This window comes from Trichosurus vulpecula, chromosome 1 (assembly GCF_011100635.1).
Source record: "Trichosurus vulpecula isolate mTriVul1 chromosome 1, mTriVul1.pri, whole genome shotgun sequence".
NCBI classification, from domain to species: domain Eukaryota; kingdom Metazoa; phylum Chordata; class Mammalia; order Diprotodontia; family Phalangeridae; genus Trichosurus; species Trichosurus vulpecula.
In genome coordinates, this window is record NC_050573.1 from 75,059,340 (window position 1) to 75,076,566 (window position 17,227).

The window sequence follows — 17,227 nt, forward strand, 5'->3', positions numbered from 1 at the left end:
GTGCCCTCTATCCCCTCCTATTTCCTCCAGCAATTATTCCCTCGCCTTCATCTTCAGTCTCTTCCATCTGCTGGCTATTTCCTACAGTCATGCCCAGGTCTATCTCATCTTTAAAAAACCCTTCATTTGACTCTGATATTCATTTAGTCTATCATCCTGTGTCTGTTTTCACTGCCAAACTCCTAAGAGCGATCTTCTATTCTGCCTGTCTCCATGATCACCCCACTCACTTCCCTTGCAATCTAGTTTCCACCTCCATCACTCTCCTGAATGGCTTTCTCTCTGTCTCTGTCTGTCTGTCTGTCTCTCTCTCTCTCTGTCTCTCTCTCGGCAATTGGGGTTAAGTGACTTGCCCAAGGTCACACAGCTGGTAAGTATGTCGAGTGTCTGAGGTCGGATTTGAACTCAGGTCCTCCTGACTCCAAGGCCAGTGCTCTACTCACTGCACCGCCTAGCTGCCCCACTGGACGGCTTTCTCCAAGGTTACCAACATTCCTGTTTAATCCAATGTTTAATCAACTCTTTAACTGTTTAATCCAATGGGATGGATTTCAACTGTTGAATCCAATGGCGTGTTCCAAGTCCTCATCCTCCTCGACCTTTCTGCAGCTTTTGGTACTATTTCCCACCCCTTCCCCTCCACTCATGGACACTCTCCTTCCTCAGCTTTTGCAACACTATTCCTTCTTCTTTTCCTTTAGTGAACCATCATCCATATCCTAGAATCTTCCTCAAGGTTTTGTCCTGGTCCTCTTCTCCTCTGTCTCTATGCCCTCTCCTTGTCCCGGGTCCTCTTCTCCTCTGTCTCTATGCCCTCTCCTTGTCCCGGGTCCTCTTCTCCTCTGTCTCTATGCCCTCGCCTTGTCCCGGGTCCTCTTCTCCTCTGTCTCTATGCCCTCTCCTTGTCCCGGGTCCTCTTCTCCTCTGTCTCTATACCCTCGCCTTGTCCCGGGTCCTCTTCTCCTCTGTCTCTATACCCTCGCCTTGTCCTGGGTCCTCTTCTCCTCTGTCTCTATACCCTCTCCATGTCCTGGTCCTCTTCTCCTCTGTCTCTATACCCTCTCCTTGATAATCTCATCTGTTCCCATATGTCTTCAAGAATCATCTCAATGCAGATTGACTCCCAGATATCCAGCTTTAATCTCTCTCCTGAAATTCAGCCACACAGTCAACTGTCTACTGGATATTATCTGGATTTTTTATGGTGCAGCAGATGGAGTGCTAGACCTAGAGTCAGGAAGACCTGAGTTCAAATCTGAACTCAGATCCTAGTTGTTTGACCTTGGGCAAGTCACTTAACCTCTGTCTGCCTCAGTTTCCTCAATATAAAATGAGGATCATAATAGCACCTACCTCCTAAGATTGTTGGGAGGATAAAATGATAAAACATTTGTAAAGTGCTTTTCAATCCTTAAAGTGCTACATAAAAGGAAGGGAAGGAAATAAGCATTTACTAAGCATCTACTGTGTGTCAGGCACTGTGTTAAGCATTATAAATGCTAGCTACTATTAAGTTCTCCATGTCTAAAACGGAAATCATCATTTCCCCTCCTAAAGCTGTCCTTGCTCTTAACTTCCCTATTTGTGATGAATGACTAGTCATTTTTAACCCTCTATATTTGCCTGTTAATCTTTCTCAGAGACAAGATCACCTAATGTATGAAATATTGAGCAAAAGTGAATGTTAACATGGTCACTGCATCTAGATAGCATGCTTAATACAGGTTTATGTTATTGAATGGTTAGATCTCACCGCCAATGAGCTGGAAACACACCTTTATTGACAGTAGGCTTATATGAAACAGGCTTATAAATGTACATACATATATACAATACGGGCTTTTTGTAGTCAACTAGGATTTATAAAGTACCCACTGTGTGCTAGGCACAAAGCACTACTATATGCTAAGCAACATAGAAAACTCTTGGCCTAGCTTCTTTAGCTGAATTTCCTTTCAACCTTTTTGTGCTGCTTTCAAAGGGAATCTGATCCTATAAAAAACACACTTTGAGACATGTGATACCTGAATCCATACAGAAAAGCCCTTAGGTCCACAGACCTCTGATACACCTTTGCTCAACCATGAGAAGCTGCTTTATTCCCATAGGTCCCTTGAAGTCCTTCTATTTGGGAAAGGCAGAAGTCAGAACAAAAGGCAGCTCACTGGAACTTTCATGGATAATGAGGCAGCTGTGGATCTGCTGTGGCTGAGGTACTCTGGTCTGTTCAGTGACTAATAACAGGTGACTTATGCAAATGAAAATGGGGTAACTATGAAGGAAAGCTTTATGGGGGATAGGGAGGGGGAGAGTCCCATGCTGATGCAGAGCCCTGTAAAATGAACTAATTAGTACCAAAGGACATAGGTTGTGCTGGCATAGTATTTTCAACAATGATCTCCAGAAAAGGACCACCATACTAGCTCTATGACTGACAGGGATTAGACTCCACCAAGTTAGCTAAAAAGGAGGCCCCCAGACATAGTGTCCCATGGAGAACGAGAACAATGGATATATACCCAACCCTGATAACACATAATTTGGGTGCCTATGGTACAATCAGTTCTTTTAGGTTCACAAAGTGCAATGAAGACTACCTCCCTGCGGCCCATGTGAGTATACAGAGCTCTCACAATACCATGAAATTTACAAAATTTCTTGAATAAAGTCCCAGTGCAAGATGATAATGGACCAGATTGCTCCTTTACCGAATCATCATTCATATCCTAGAATCTTCCCCAAGGGGAAGATTTTGTCCTGGGTCCTCTTCTCTTCTGTCTTTGTACCCTCTCTTTGATGATCCGATCTGTCAAGAATCATCTCAATGCAGATGACTCCCAGATTTCCACTTTATACATGTCTTTCACTTTACATATGTCTCTGTCTGGCCCAGGGAAAGAAACAAAAATTACTCTGCCGAGGCAGCAGTCATAAGAGATGTTTGAAAGACACGTGGGTAGATAGGGGGCCACACTCTCTTCTGCTCCCCAAGAAGGGAGTTAAAAGTCAAGAAGGCAATAAACCCATCTCTTTCATTCCTTTCGATATTTTGCTGTCATATTTACCACTTTTTCTTGTGTTCATCTATTGAAACTCCCCCGGGTCCAAGGGCTACCACCAAGAGAAGGCCTCCCATTACTGACATGGTGTGGAAAAAGTCATACTTCATAAAATCATGGAGGGGCCTATTGGCGGGGACAGTCCAAAATGGGTTGTCTAAGAGGTTGATAAGGAGCAGCCAGATGACAAGGGTGAGGGCAGCAAGTTTTGTTTTGAACCCAATGGCCACCAGGATGATGAGAGCCATGTTGAAGATGTCTTGGAAGATCCAAACAGCAAGATAGGAAGGGATATGAAAGAAACGTAATCAGTCCAACGACTCCTCGAGTATATCCCCACCCTCCCAAAGCTGAGCCTACTTAAAAGACGGCATTGCTTTTGGTTTTATTTCCCAAATGCACAGAGGACAATGAAGCCTATAATGAAATTGGAGGTTGAGACAGAGATAGAGAAATAGATTCACAGAATAGTGATCTGATCGACTGACTATTTTGTTGATTTTAGACTGTATTGTTAGTTCTGGGACAGATCAGCCCCATAGGGTAAAGAAAGAAGCCCTGTAACTGGAAAGACTCAATGGGCTATAGTGCTAAATGGCCCAAATCCACATGGCTCCCATGAATATCTATAGCCTGAAATAAACAAGACCAAAGAACATGGACTACAGGCCTTAATGGCCTGTAGTGTGACCTGTGGAGGATATGGGGGTTGTATATTTGTGAAGGTTGTAGCATAACTTGTATTAAACTGGCAGTTGGGTTAATTTAAGTATGGGTGAGATACTGGTCAGTCTCCCTTATCACGATGAGGGGCATTGACCACATTGAGAACAGGAGGCAAATCCTTCTGATCAGTCTTCTGAAGAGGACTTTCCAAAAATCTTACAACCCCAGTGGACTTTTCTATGTGGCTGCTTTCCTTATATATAGACAGACAAAAGAGATGAGCTGAACTAATGAGTGAAATAAATAATAGCAATGTGTCAGGAGAAGGGGAGTAATTAGAAAAATCAAGGATGAAGCAGAAGCCTGTTTGACTACTAGGGAAGGCTCTGAAATGTTGAAAAAAATGGATAAATGATCAGGGAAAGGGGAACAAAGGAGAAGTCTGTGGGTCACTTACAATGAACATGCTCACTTCAAAGTGTAGGAGTGATATGAACATGAGGAGGAGAAGAATTCTTCCTCCCAGCTGAATGTACTGATTCGGGGAGGTGCAATCCAAGGTGGGAACCCCAGCAAACACGGACTTCCCTTCTGCCCGGCTCTCTGCTAAGAGGAACAGCAGACCACCACCCAAAGCAACATTCCTAGAAAAATGAGGGAGCAGAGGGGGAAAAAAAAGGAGACCAAGATGTCATGCAGCTCAAATCCAGCAAAGCAGGAACACGTGACAAATGAAAATGTTTAACAAAATTAAGCAAATCCCTGGTAGAAAGATCCACACCAGCCTCATTCTTGATCTTAGACAGGAGGACTGTTGAGTAGATGCATTCTTCCTTGGCCACCCAAACATCTCCAATTTAAGAGTGGATATTGGAAAATTTAGATGTCTGTTTTAATTAAGATATTGCGAAAAGTATCTATTTATTTTCATCGTTAAGGAAAGAGGTGATTATTTGGTGCTACTTAACTTTTCTAAGCCTCATTTCCTCATCTGTAAAATAAGCAGATTGGGCTAGATGGGCTTTAAGATCCTTTTTAGCTGTTCTTGGGAGCTCAATAAGTACTTGTTAAACTGAATTTGAAAGCTGCTTTCTTGAGGTCCTCTTGAAATCGTGATGACAAGAAAGGCCTATATGATCCAAACCCTAATTTGTTCCCCCTCTAGAGCTAGAAGTGATCACCCCGAGGCTGGGTAATGCACAGTCTTGCAATGGTCCCTAGGGCAAGTCCATTGTGCATCCATACACATGGTCACCTTCTGGTGAAAGGAACATCACATGAAGTGTGCCCAGGCTCAGGGTATCCATGCAACGACTGCTTCCCCCCTCCCTTCTGGCTCTGCTGCCCAAAGGCCAGGCCTTCTGCTCTCCGGTGACAGGTTCACCCATGGCAGCACTGAGCACGCTAGACAGTCCCCAACAGTTAAACTCCCTCACCTCATCAGGAATCTGAGGTTCCACAAAAGGCCATAGGCCATGACCTACAAAAAGGGGGAAAAAATTAACTCAACAACAGATTCCTACTTGACATTGGCTATATGCGACCGTTCTTTACAAAAATCCTATGATAAAGCAGGAACTTTAAAGAAACAAAACAAAACAAAATAAAAAGAGCATCTGTTCACAATTATGTATGTTGCCTGTGAGGGACCATGGGAAGCTTCGAGGGTTTTTTTTTAATCTCACTAATTGTCAAATGGAAACGTGTCCAACAACATAATTCATTTTCCCTCCTTAATACAATTCATTTCAACAAATACTTGTTAAGCAACAAGGCAGAAAAGGGGCCTAAGAAAAATAAGACAAGGGGAACTCCTCCCCTTTCATTGGTAAGAGGGGATCCTTTGAGGCCAGCCAAAAACCTCCTAATGCCTTATGGCCCTGCAGCAGGAAGAGATGTCAAGATATCTTTAGCCTAGGGACCTCCAATCAATTCAAGTGCTTCTGCTCACTATCACAACATCACGATTTTACTTAAGGTGCTGCCTTTCTTCTGAAGATTCCAAGGGCTTTAAAGTAAAGCTGTCACTCAACCAAATGAATTCTCTGCCACTTAACTGATGAGATGCAATGTTGGTTGATGTACTGGGTGCTCTAGGAAGGGAAGTACGATCTTACTATTCCTGAAATGTAAAGATGAGGTTTGGAGGCAGATACCCACAGTTTTTGATTGATCACAAAGCATAGGTTTCCTTTTTCTGATTGGACACAGTGAAGTGTTATCTTTTTCTGTTTGGACACGAAGCTTAGCTTTCTTGTTCTGATTGGTCACAAAGCATAGGTTTTCTTTTTCTGATTGGACACAAAGTATCTGTTTTCTTTCTTTTTCTTTTTTTTTTAAATGTTTAATTGATGCTTAAAAAATAATAGCGTCACTTTCTAGTGTCTCTTGAGGATCATTTGATACCATTTTATATCATTTTGTAAATTTCAGTTAAGGGCCAGAGTCTTTTATTAATATTCAACTAGAAGAAGAAGAGCTGAACCCAAGCTTTTTTGTTCTCTGAAGTTTGCTCACAGAATACCTCTTCCTCTGTCAACAAGGCCAGATCAGTCTGACCTAAGAACATTCCTTCCCTTATTAACCATTCAAGGATGAGACCCTAATCCTGAGAAACTATCTTGCTTAATATTTTATGGGCATGTACTATGTTATGGAATGTTAATGGTAAATTAAACACAGAAATGCTGGGTTGTAGTTTCAACTGACCCTTGTCAACACTCTTATCTTATTGTATTTACAACCTATTCCATTAAGGAAAATCCTTGTCCTGTATCATGGTTAAACATACATGGGGAATCATAAAATTAAGTAACACAAACATGCTGAATTGTGACTGTTAAGAATGTATATAAGCTTTCTCATTCTTTTGTTGAGTAGTCAGACTTGGTCTGGCACCATACATGTATGTCTGTCCACCATGCTTAAGGGAATAAATGAATAAGTAATATAAATTTTTCTATCACCTAGATTGTTTGCCTCCTTTAACCAAACTTTCAGGTCAACACTCTGTACCCTCAACAGAATTTCTTCTGTAAAGAATAAGAAAAATAAGAAATTTGTTTTACTCCAAATGAATCGACTGGGCAGGCGCTATATCTGCTGCCCACCATCTCTTTGTTATGGGGACAAGGAAATGCATGTTTCATTATCAGGTGTCGGTGGTTTTCCTAAGTCTTGGCAATGAGTTATTAAACAGGGATATGGGTGAAAGGAGAAGTGGGGTCTGATGTTACCTGCTAAAAGCAAAGAAGATACAGGGAAAGGAGCTCAATTCTGCTTTCTTGGTTCAGTGGTAGTGTTTTATTCACCAAATCATTGATGCTTCTTTCTTTAAAAAATGAAATGTTTTATTGGCAACTTTTTTTTACATCATAGTGATTTCCAGATGTATCAACATCTTCCTCATTTCCAAGTCTGGCCTTGCAACAGAAAAATGGTTAAGTGAAATCAATTGACACAATGAGTACATCTGACTGTATATGCAATGTTTTGCACCCATAGCCCTCACCTCTCTAGAAAGGAAGGAGGTGCACTTCCTCATCTTGGCTCCCAAGCCAAGATTGGTTATTACAATTGTGTAGCATTTGACTTCATTTTTAGTGGGGTCTTTTGGTAGTCCTTATATATGTTGTTTTCCTGGTTTTACTTATTTTGTTCCGAATCAACCATGTAAATACTATGTAAAATCTTTCCAAGTCTTTGAATTCCTCAAAATGATGACCTTAAGGATTATGTTGACATACCTCAATTCGTTTAACTGTTTCCCAGTTGATGGGCACATACTTGGTTCTCAGTATTTTGCTACCATAAAAAGTGCTTCTGTGAATATAATGCAAATTCTTTTCCATCTTTAACTTCCTTAGAATACATGCCTAGCAATGGATTTGTGGGTCAAAAGGTGTGGACTGCTGATTTTTCCTAAAGGTTTTTCAAAATTGTTTCCTTGGCTAGTCAGACCAATTCCAGTTCCACCAACTGTATGTGATGATGATAATAATAACAGCTTGTGTTTATATAGCATTTTAAGGTTTGCAAAATGTTTTATAAATATCTTATTTTATCCTCACAACAACCATGGGAGGTAGGTACTGTTATTATTCCTATGTTATAGATGAGGAAACTGAGGCAGACAGGTAAGTGAATTGCCCAAAGTCATACAGCTAGTAAGTGTCTGAGGTCAGATCTTCCTGACTCTAATTCTAGCACTCTATCCACTGAGCCACCTGGCTTCCTCGAGAATAAAATACCCATGAATTTTCCATTCGTAGCGGATGGAGCTTAAGTGACTTTCCCAGGGCAAGTGTGTAAGCCCTTACAGCTAAGAAGCATTTAAGGTGGAATTTGAACTCAGGTCTTCTTGACTTTAGATCCATTGAAACTCTATCCATTGCATTACCTAGAAACCTTAGTGGATGTATTAGGGAACCTGTTATCCTGAAGCCCCTTTCACATCATTTCTACCTTTTATTATCTTCACCAGTTTTGTTGAGTATGAGGTTTTGATTCACATTTCTTTTAGTGATTTGGAACATTCTTTCTTGCAGTTGTTTTAATAGTTTGTGATTCTTCTTTTGAAGATTGTTTGTTCATTTCCTTTGACCACTTATCCAATGGGGAAGTGGTTCTGTATTTGTGCTAGTATCCTTATTGCTTGTGATGCCCTGAACCAGCTCTGAACAAGTCAGCACGGCCAGCAGTACCTTTGATGGTTGGAGTCAGGCGCAGGGAATAGAAGGCACAGGAAGAGCTGGAGGGGAATCCAGGACTCTTGTCTTACCAGCCCTTATTCCTCTAGAAACATCAGACACAAGGCCTTTGGGATGAAAGTCAGCTTTGGAACATGGCTCTTCTCTAATCTCAGTTCACTGATGTTTATAAACACCAAAAGGAAAAGAGGAATACTTTGTATATCCATGAAGTCTCAGGATCTCAATTTGAAAGAGCCCTTATAAGTCAACTAATCCAATGTCCTTATTTTACAGATGAGGAAACCAAGGTCTTGATGGGGGAAGGGACTTTGCTAAGTTACAGTAAATGGCAAAACAAGGACCCAAACTTTTCTGATTTGAAGTCCAGTGTTCTTTCCATTAAACTGTTACCAGGAAGAATAGAAGGTTCTGCTGGTGACCTTTGAGATATAGGAAGAGACTCCTGGATGCAGCTCAAGGGACCTGCCAGCTTCTATGCTAAGAATATATTGGTGTCAGGAAAGTCAATATTTGTAATGCAAATATTCTGGAAGCAGAAAGGTCAGGCAAGCAGAGTTTGACTGCAAAATATATGGCTAAGCAAAGGTCAGTTTCTTGGAGATTGCAAGGAAGGTCTGCTTAAGTGAGTGGCCAATTATTTTCAGCAGCATCATAGGTTTCATAGCATTTAAACTGGTGGGGTAGGGCCTCAGTCCAAAGCCCTCATTTCACAGAGGATGAAACCAAGGTCTGGAGAATGAAAGTGACTTGATCGAAGTCACAAAGAGTGTAATAAATTGGCAGAACTGGGACCTGAACCCAGGCTACTTTTACCCCAAGTACGTTGATATCCTTGGGGATCAGCATCTTTACTGAGACAATTGCCTCTTAACTTACCTGCATGAAAATGATTCCAAACAGCACAAAACAGGCCCAAGGAACATACTTCTGGACTAAAATCAACACACATCCCACTGTAATAGAAAGAATGAAGAGTCACTTTTAGGGGTGATAGCATTTACTCTTCTGCCTCCATTTCTCAGCCCCATCCCCTCCTCCCCAAGCTGTGTCCATTGAGACTTTTACTCACATACTGACCCACTTACCTTTCTGTCTCCAACCTCTAGCAGCCTTTCTCCATTGAGATGAGCCCTAGATTATCAAGAAGTCTTACCCAATTGCCCAAATGTATTGATCATCCCAAAAATTAATGCCAGGAAAGGGCTGCTAATCCAGGACATCTTGATGAACTCCTTCTGTTCATTCCACTGCCACCAGGTGTGAATGCCATCCTCTAGGAAGGTGCTGATCAGACAGAGGTGAGCCAGATGAGGCAGGAATCTCTTTGTGAGGTGAAGGAACTGGTAAAGTGCAAGGGTCAGAAGGAAAATGAGTAGGCAAGAAATGCAGAGTTGAGGGTCAGGGAACAAGGAGATGCCTCTAAGATACCAGTGTTAGATAAGTCAAGAGATCTGTCTTCAAAAGTAGCTTCATTCATAAATTCTTAGACCAATTTTGGGGGAGGGGGAGGCAGGGCATTATCTCTCTGGATTCTTAGAACACTTTGCATAATCCTCTTCTGGCATTCTGACTCTGGAATCCTGGTGTACTGGTAGAGAAACTGATACAAGATGGCTAATTCAAAGGTGCCATGGCCAGGTAGCTGCAGACCCAGGGACATTACCTTTGAGTTTGAGGTGGCTGGTGGCTCAGTGGATAGAGCACTAGGCTTGGAATCAGGAAGACCTGAGTGCAAATCCTGCCTCAGATTAGTTGTATGGCCTTGGGCAAGTCATGTAACCTCTAAGTCATGTCACCTCAGTTTTCCCGTCTATTTACTTTCCAGGGTTGTTGTGAGGCTCAAATGAGATGATAATTTTAAAGTGCTTAGTACAATGCCTGGCACATAGTAAGTGCTATCTAAATGTTAGATATCACCACCACCACCACCACCACCATCATCATCATCATCATTATCATTAGTTCCTTATTCTTAAGATTCCTTAGGGAATGGAACCCTGGAATTCCTACTTTGGATTCTGTTCTTCTGAAACTTCTACAGACTCAGTGGTTGATGCTAAAGAGTAACAATAAAATAAAACAATAATGAGCATTTATATAGCTGAAGTTCGGCAAAGCCCTTCTATGTATCTTATTTGAACCTCAAAACAAGCCCAAGGAAATCGTAATTACTATTATCTCCATTTTACAGATGAGGAAACTTAGGCAAATGCGGGTTAAGGGATTTGCCCAGGGTCACACAACTAGTAAGTCTCTGAGGCCAGATCTGAACGCAGGTCTTCCTGACTCCGGGTCCAGAACTCTATCTGCTGAGCCACCTGGCTGCCTCTAAGCTATTGTAAAACTTCTCAAAAGAACATCACTATGCTCATATAATAGCTTATGGTTTAGTTCTCCACTTAGAATGTGTCCCTTCTCTCCCCCATCACTGCCTGTAAAAATCCTACCAGTCCTTCTGGCCCAGCTCAAATCTTCCCTCATTTATGGAGCCTTCCCCATCCCAACTCATTGTGATGGCTCCCAGTGATGAACTCTCCCGGTATTTTCTTATTCTCTCTTGGTATTCATCATATTTTGCTTTGCATTGTAGCCATATATCTGCTTGAGGCAGCTAGGTAGTGCAGTGGTTAGAAGGCAAGATTTGGGGTCAAGAAGACCTGAATCTAAATCCAGCCTCAGAAACTGGTTATCTGTGTGACCCTAGGCCAGTCATTAGCCAACCTCTCTCATCTGTAAAAGGGGGGGGTAGCACCTACCAACTCCCAGAACTGTTGTTAGGATCAAATGAGATAACGTGTGTAAAGAGTTCTTTTTGAACCTTAAAACAATACATAAGTGCTAGCTAACCCCAAATGGGGTTGTGAAGAGTCAGCCACAACTGAATAACAACTAAATTTTCAAGCTGGAGAAGGAAATGGCAAACCCTTCCAGTACCTTTGCCAAGAAAACCCCAAATGGGGTCATGAAGAGACAATCACGACTGAAACAACTGAATGAAAAAAATGGAAAACCAAAGATAATTAGTTGTCTTGGCTTTCCTAAGAAGGTATAAGCTCCTTAAAGGCAAGAACTACATAGAATTCATCTTTGCATCACTGGTGCTGATTAACACAGGATACTGCACACAGTATAATATTCAATAAATATCTGAATTAGTGACTTTAAATGCACCTTCTTTTTTTTTTCATTCCTGAAGTGCCTAGTACATTCAAAGGACTGTTGGCACTGGGGGAGACACAAAGGTAATTCAATCAAGGTTCCTTCTCTCATAGTCCTTATGACTGAGCAAGGGAAATAGGGCATATATAGTGATATGAATGTGCAATAATTGTATGATGACTACAAGACAGAAAAGGACATGATAAAGACATAAGAAGCATTATGTAAGGTCCAAGGAAGAAATAATCATTCTCAATGGTGGTTGGGAAAGAGGGGAAGAAAATAGAGGGAAGTTTTCTGGAATAAGTGACTTCTAAGCCACCTCGGACAGGTGGTACAGAAATCTCATGTGGTGTACACTGTGAAAGTTTCCAAATGATTTAACATGGCAATGCCAGCCAAGCTATAAGTCCTGTTCCCCTCCCCCCCTTCCATATACATGGCTATGAAATCTATCACCAGGGTGTCTTGTGCTTAAACACCGTAATTCCCTCCAAACAAGCTCCTGCTGCTGCTGTGTACACCACCACCCTAATTTACTTGTTAGAGTTAGGATTAATGAGCGCAGCTGAGTGGTAACAATAGTTTGAGAAGACCCGCCAGTGGAGGAAGTGTTTGTGGGGCCAGCATCTGAGGCTGGAGGTAGAGCAAAAGCCCAGAAATGACATCCAGAAGTGAAGCCATACGAGACTAGACAAACAATGCAGCTAACCCCTTGCCAAAGACTTATAGACTGTCACAGCTGTTTGGGATGGCCCTAGATTACCTAGTCCAGTTCATTTTACAAATGGAGGATTTCATTTTACATGTTATCTCATTTGACTCTCAGAACAAGCCTAAGACATGGCAGATGCTATGGCCTCCTTTAGGGAAGCTAGGTGGCTAAGTGGATAGAGCTCAGGGCCTGGAGTCAGGAAGACCTGCGTTCAAACCTAGCCCCAGACACTTGTTAGCTATGTGACCATGGGCAAGTCCCTTAACCCTGTTTGCCTCAGTTTCCTCATCTGTAAAATGAACTGGAGAAGGAAATGGTAAATCATTTCAGTATCGTTGCCAAGAAAATCCTAAATGGGTCACAAAGAGTCAGATGGAACTGAACAACAAAATCCCTCTTTTACAGAAGAGAGAGGTTAAATGGCTGAAGCCTCAGGATAATGAAGGGAGTGCTTCAGGATTCCACAGTGGCCCAACAGGATCAGGATCCAGGTCTTTGACTCCCATTTCAATGCCCTTGTCATTAACACCTATCATGCCCCCAAAACCAAAACAGATCAACTAGTTTTGACAATTGAATGCAAAAACCACTGATCTCAGCATTGGAGAGACTTTAGTTCTCTAGCTAAAGATAATACTCTTTGAGAGCAGAGATTGTCTTTTGTCTTTCTTTGTGATCCCAATGCTTAGCACAGTGCCGGGAACATAGTAGTCATGTAGCAAATACTAGTTAACTGACAAAAAACCCCAACAAACCTACATCAATGTATTACAGTTCCTGATCCTCAATTTCTGGTAATAATTATTATATATTTGCATCCACTTGTAAAATGGTCATAAAAAAGGTTTATGATCAGCAGGATCACAGAATTTAGAACTGGAACAGACTTTCAGAGATCACTTAATCCAATCTCCTCATGTTACAGATGGGTAAACTGAGACCCAGAGAAGGGAGGTGACTTACCCAAGGTTAAGTAGTACAACTGGGATCTATCTTGGTAATGAGTGGTCATCTAGGTGGCTTCTACAGCTATTACTCAGTCTATTGCCCTGGGCTCTCTGCAGCCAAATCTGTAATTCATGAGGGAATGGATTTCAAATATAAGCAGTCAGTTTTTATTTAAAGAAAGGATTAATTTTGGACCATAATGCCAAGTGGACTGTGATACTTGGAAAGAACACTGAGGTTGGAATTGGAAGACCTGGATTTGAGTCTCTGTTACTTACTAGCTGTGTGATTCTGGCCTCTGGACAACTCTGGAGAGTTGAAGATCAACTCTCTGATCTTCAGTTTCATGTTTAATGGGAATAATTATGTTTGTACCACCTACCTTACAGGGTTATTTATGGGGAATGTACTTTGTAATCTTTAAAGCATTGTAGAAATAAGAGCTAAGTGATAAAGTATATCGGATCCTTTGGATTTGGCACATTGGATCATAAGATTTTGACCCAGAAAGAACTAAGTCTCATTTTACAGATGAAGAAACACAGTTTTAGTAAATAGTAATGAAAGGATATATTTCAAGGTGGAGACATATTTCCATTTTTAGGTCTCACCAGCTCTATCTTTGTTGTAATAATTAAGAATTTATACATGAGACTCAATGTTGTTAAAGAGATGCTTGTTCGCACTACTCAAAATAGCCTATATTGCAGTTGGCAGATTTAAAAAACTAAGTTACTTTTCTAAACTTTTCTTTTAAGTCAGTCAGCAAGCATTTCTTAAACTTTGTGCTAGAAGCTGGGCTTACAAAGAAAGGCAAAAACAGTTGCTAAGAGTGGCAGAAATGGAATAGCTCCTGAAGTGGGAAAGCTAGATGGGGAGGGATATTATTGCAGAGATTTAAGAAGATATTGGAAAATTTCTTAGCATCGTTTGAAAATACTTGGAATTAAGACTAAATGGGATGCTTGTTATGGCTCTTACACCTTAAGATAATGGATTTCAGAACTGTGAAGGAACCTTAGCCATCTAGTTTCCTTCGATCCCCCATCCTTGCCCCTTCCCCATCACCCAGACCAAAAAAAAAATAAAAGGGAAACTGAGGCCTAGGAAGGGAACATTAATTGCCCAAGCTCAAATTTCTAGTAAGAACCAGGGTCGTATTTAAACTCAGGTCTTCTGCTTCAAAATTCAGAGCTAGAGTAAAGTTCAAATTGTACAGATCAAAGAATACAACAATTCTATGTGTGCATAGTTAAATGGGGAGGAGGCTACTTACACCTTTCAAGGGGCATGTCCTGTTTTACCACCTGTGTATACTTAGGCACATCTCTTAACTCATTTGATACTCGATTTCACCATTTATTTATCCTGTTTAAAGCTTGCTTTGTATATATATGTTTGTATTAGATTGTAAGCTCCTTGAGGACAGGGATTGTCTTTTGCCTCCTTTGGTATTCCCAAGCTTAGCACACTGCCTGGCATAGAGAAGGCGCTCAATAAATGTTTATTGAATCATAGAAGTACAAGGAAGGGATTGGACTGGATAGTTCCTTCCAACTTCAAATCCAAGAAGTTTGTTTGCAATTTTTTTTTAAGTATCCGGGGGCGCACATGGAACCAGCAAGCTGTTAGTTTAGTCTTTCCCGCCCCACACTCCATCCCTCCGCAAGCCTCTAGAAGAGGCTATCTGTCTGCACTCAAACACAACCCATCCGACAAGAGGAAAAAAAAATACACATAGCGCCCACCCTTCTAGAGCAGAAAAGTCTCCCCATCCCCCATATCCATCCAAATCTAGTCCCGCCCTCTACAGCTCCTGCCCTCCCCGCGCTCCCAAGAGTGAGTGGTATAATCCAGTCCCCTTCTTGGGGCAGGCAGCTGAAGGAGCTGGGAGGTACCACTGCGACCCAGGAATAGGGGCGGCTGAGCTGGGGATGGGAACCTCGCTTACCTGGTCCGAGAGCTCTTCCGCGGCTTCCATCAAGTTGAAGCCTTTGGGTGCCATGATCGGAAGCCGGATTACTTGCTGACTGCTTTCTTCTCCCACCGCGTGAGTCCTAGGGCCCCCGGGGCAAGCTTCCCCATCACCCTATAAAGACCGAGAGGGAGGCACGCGGGAACAGGATGCTTGCTCACACCGGGAGGACAGCGTGGGGTGCCAGAGCCTGGGAGGGACCAGGGTGCGGGGACTAGTTCCTAGTCAACAAGCAACGAGACTACATTGAAAGCCTATGTGACAGGCACGGTGCTAAGCGCTCCGGATACAAAGGACGGCAAAAGACAATCCGTGCCTGCAAGAAACTCACCGTCTAATGGAGAAACAGCATGCAAACCACCATGTAAAAATAAGCTATAGAAAGGAGAAATTGGGCATAATCACTGTGTGCAGAGCAGTATTCTAGGTGCTAGGGAGGGAGCAAAGTTTAGACAAAATGCCACACCTGCATGCATCAGAGTTCATAATCTCTTCGTTAAGACATAAATACAAATCAAATTCCTCAAGTACATCAAGTTACTACTATATGGAAATCCTTCACGTTTGTTAATGCTTCGATTACATCATGTGTAACCTCCGTATCCCACGACAGGATATACTAGGACAATCATCACCAGCCTTGGTGTTGGACCAGAATTCTTTTTTTTTTTTTGGACCAGAATTCTTGAGATCCCAGTTTTTAAGCATCTCCTTCCCTCCTCCCTTCCCCACCTCCAGGCTTCCTGGGCATATTTGGTGGTTGCCGAGGCAGTGGGGAAAATCCCTGTTTGGAATGAGAGGCACCCCTCAGGTCCATTTGACTCTCCTCTGCTCAAAAATCAGGCCAATCATCAATTGGGGAATGGCTGAACAAGCTGTGGTATATGAAGGTAATGGAATACTATTGTGCCATAAGAAATGGGGATGATACGGACTTCATAACAACCTGGAAAAACCTACACGACATAATGCTGAGTGAGCGGAGCAGAGCCAGGAGAACATTGTACACAACCACAGATATATGGATTCCATGAGGACCAACCCTGACATACTTCGCTCTTCTCAGCAATGAAAGGTGCAAGGACAACTCCAGGGGACTCATGATGAAGAATGCTATCTTCATCCAGAGAAAGAACTGTGAAGTTTGAATACAGATTGAGGCGCACTACATGCTCGCCTTGTTTCTTCTCTTTTGTTTTTGTTTTTGGGTTTTTTTTTTTTTGGTTCTGTCTCTTCTTTCTCATGATTCATTCCATTGGTCATAATTCTTCTCCACAACTTGACTAGTGTATAAATTAATTCAATGTGAAGTTATACATGGTAGTTATATGAGATTCCACGCCATCTTGGGGAGGGAGGGGGGAGGGAGGGGAGAAAATCTGGAACTCAAAATTATGTAGAACCGTGTGTGGTAAACTAAAAATAAATTTAAATAATAAAAAAAGAAATACACAAATGGAAAGATTTAAAGGGAAAAAAAAATCAGGCCAAGGTCCCAGACTAAATCAGTCCTCCTTGCTAAAGTGAGCCTGGTTCACCTTGATGGACCTTTCCAGTTCCAGCCCATTAGCAGTGGTGGCCTGGGCAGGGGGAGAGGCCTTGAGGAACCCCCTCCCTCTCCACTCAGGATGCCAAGGACAGGAAAAGGAAGATTCAGGAAGAGGGAGGAATAAGTTATGGGGAACCCCAAAGCTACATGTACTGGTACCTCTGAAATATTGAAAGTACCAGAGGGAGGCCTATAGCATTTGGGTAGCTCCTCTGGAAGGATTTAAGGGAAAAATATGGACTTTTTTTTAAAGACTGAGAAAACTAAATGGATTATGATAGGCCCCTCTGGGGAGGGCACCCACATTTGTGGTGACAAAATACTTAAATCCAGGACTAGCTGGAGGAACCTTGGAGATGATTTGGTAATAACTCGTCATTATACAAATGAGAAAGTGGAGTCCAGGAAAGGAAAATGACTTTAAATCACTTGGCAGAACTGCTC

The 17,227-nt window shown here is 42.0% G+C and overlaps 1 protein-coding gene across 1 annotated transcript; it reads right to left on the reverse strand.

Annotated features, from left to right (window-relative positions):
• Positions 1–3,061: 3,061 nt before the first annotated feature.
• LOC118834747 (surfeit locus protein 4-like) lies at positions 3,062–15,300 on the reverse strand. Its single transcript, XM_036742181.1, has 6 exons — positions 15,211–15,300; positions 9,591–9,777; positions 9,314–9,390; positions 5,162–5,205; positions 4,185–4,369; positions 3,062–3,330 (listed from the first exon to the last, which is right to left on the reverse strand). The coding sequence occupies exons 1-6, from the start codon at positions 15,262–15,264 to the stop codon at positions 3,062–3,064; spliced, it is 816 nt and encodes a 271-aa protein (XP_036598076.1). The 5' UTR covers positions 15,265–15,300.
• Between the last annotated feature and the right edge of the window lie 1,927 nt (positions 15,301–17,227).

Bases quoted from the DNA above. Each gene is read 5' to 3' on its own strand.
- LOC118834747 (XM_036742181.1), bottom strand. From the start codon at position 15,264: ATGGCACCCAAAGGCTTCAACTTGATGGAAGCCGCGGAAGAGCTCTCG. The intron at 5,206-9,313 runs GTAAGTTAAGAG...CCCTTTTTGTAG, and splicing joins TTGGAATCATTTTCATGCAG to GTCATGGCCTATGGCCTTTT. The intron at 4,370-5,161 runs GTGAGGGAGTTT...TCATTTTTCTAG, and splicing joins AACCTCAGATTCCTGATGAG to GAATGTTGCTTTGGGTGGTG.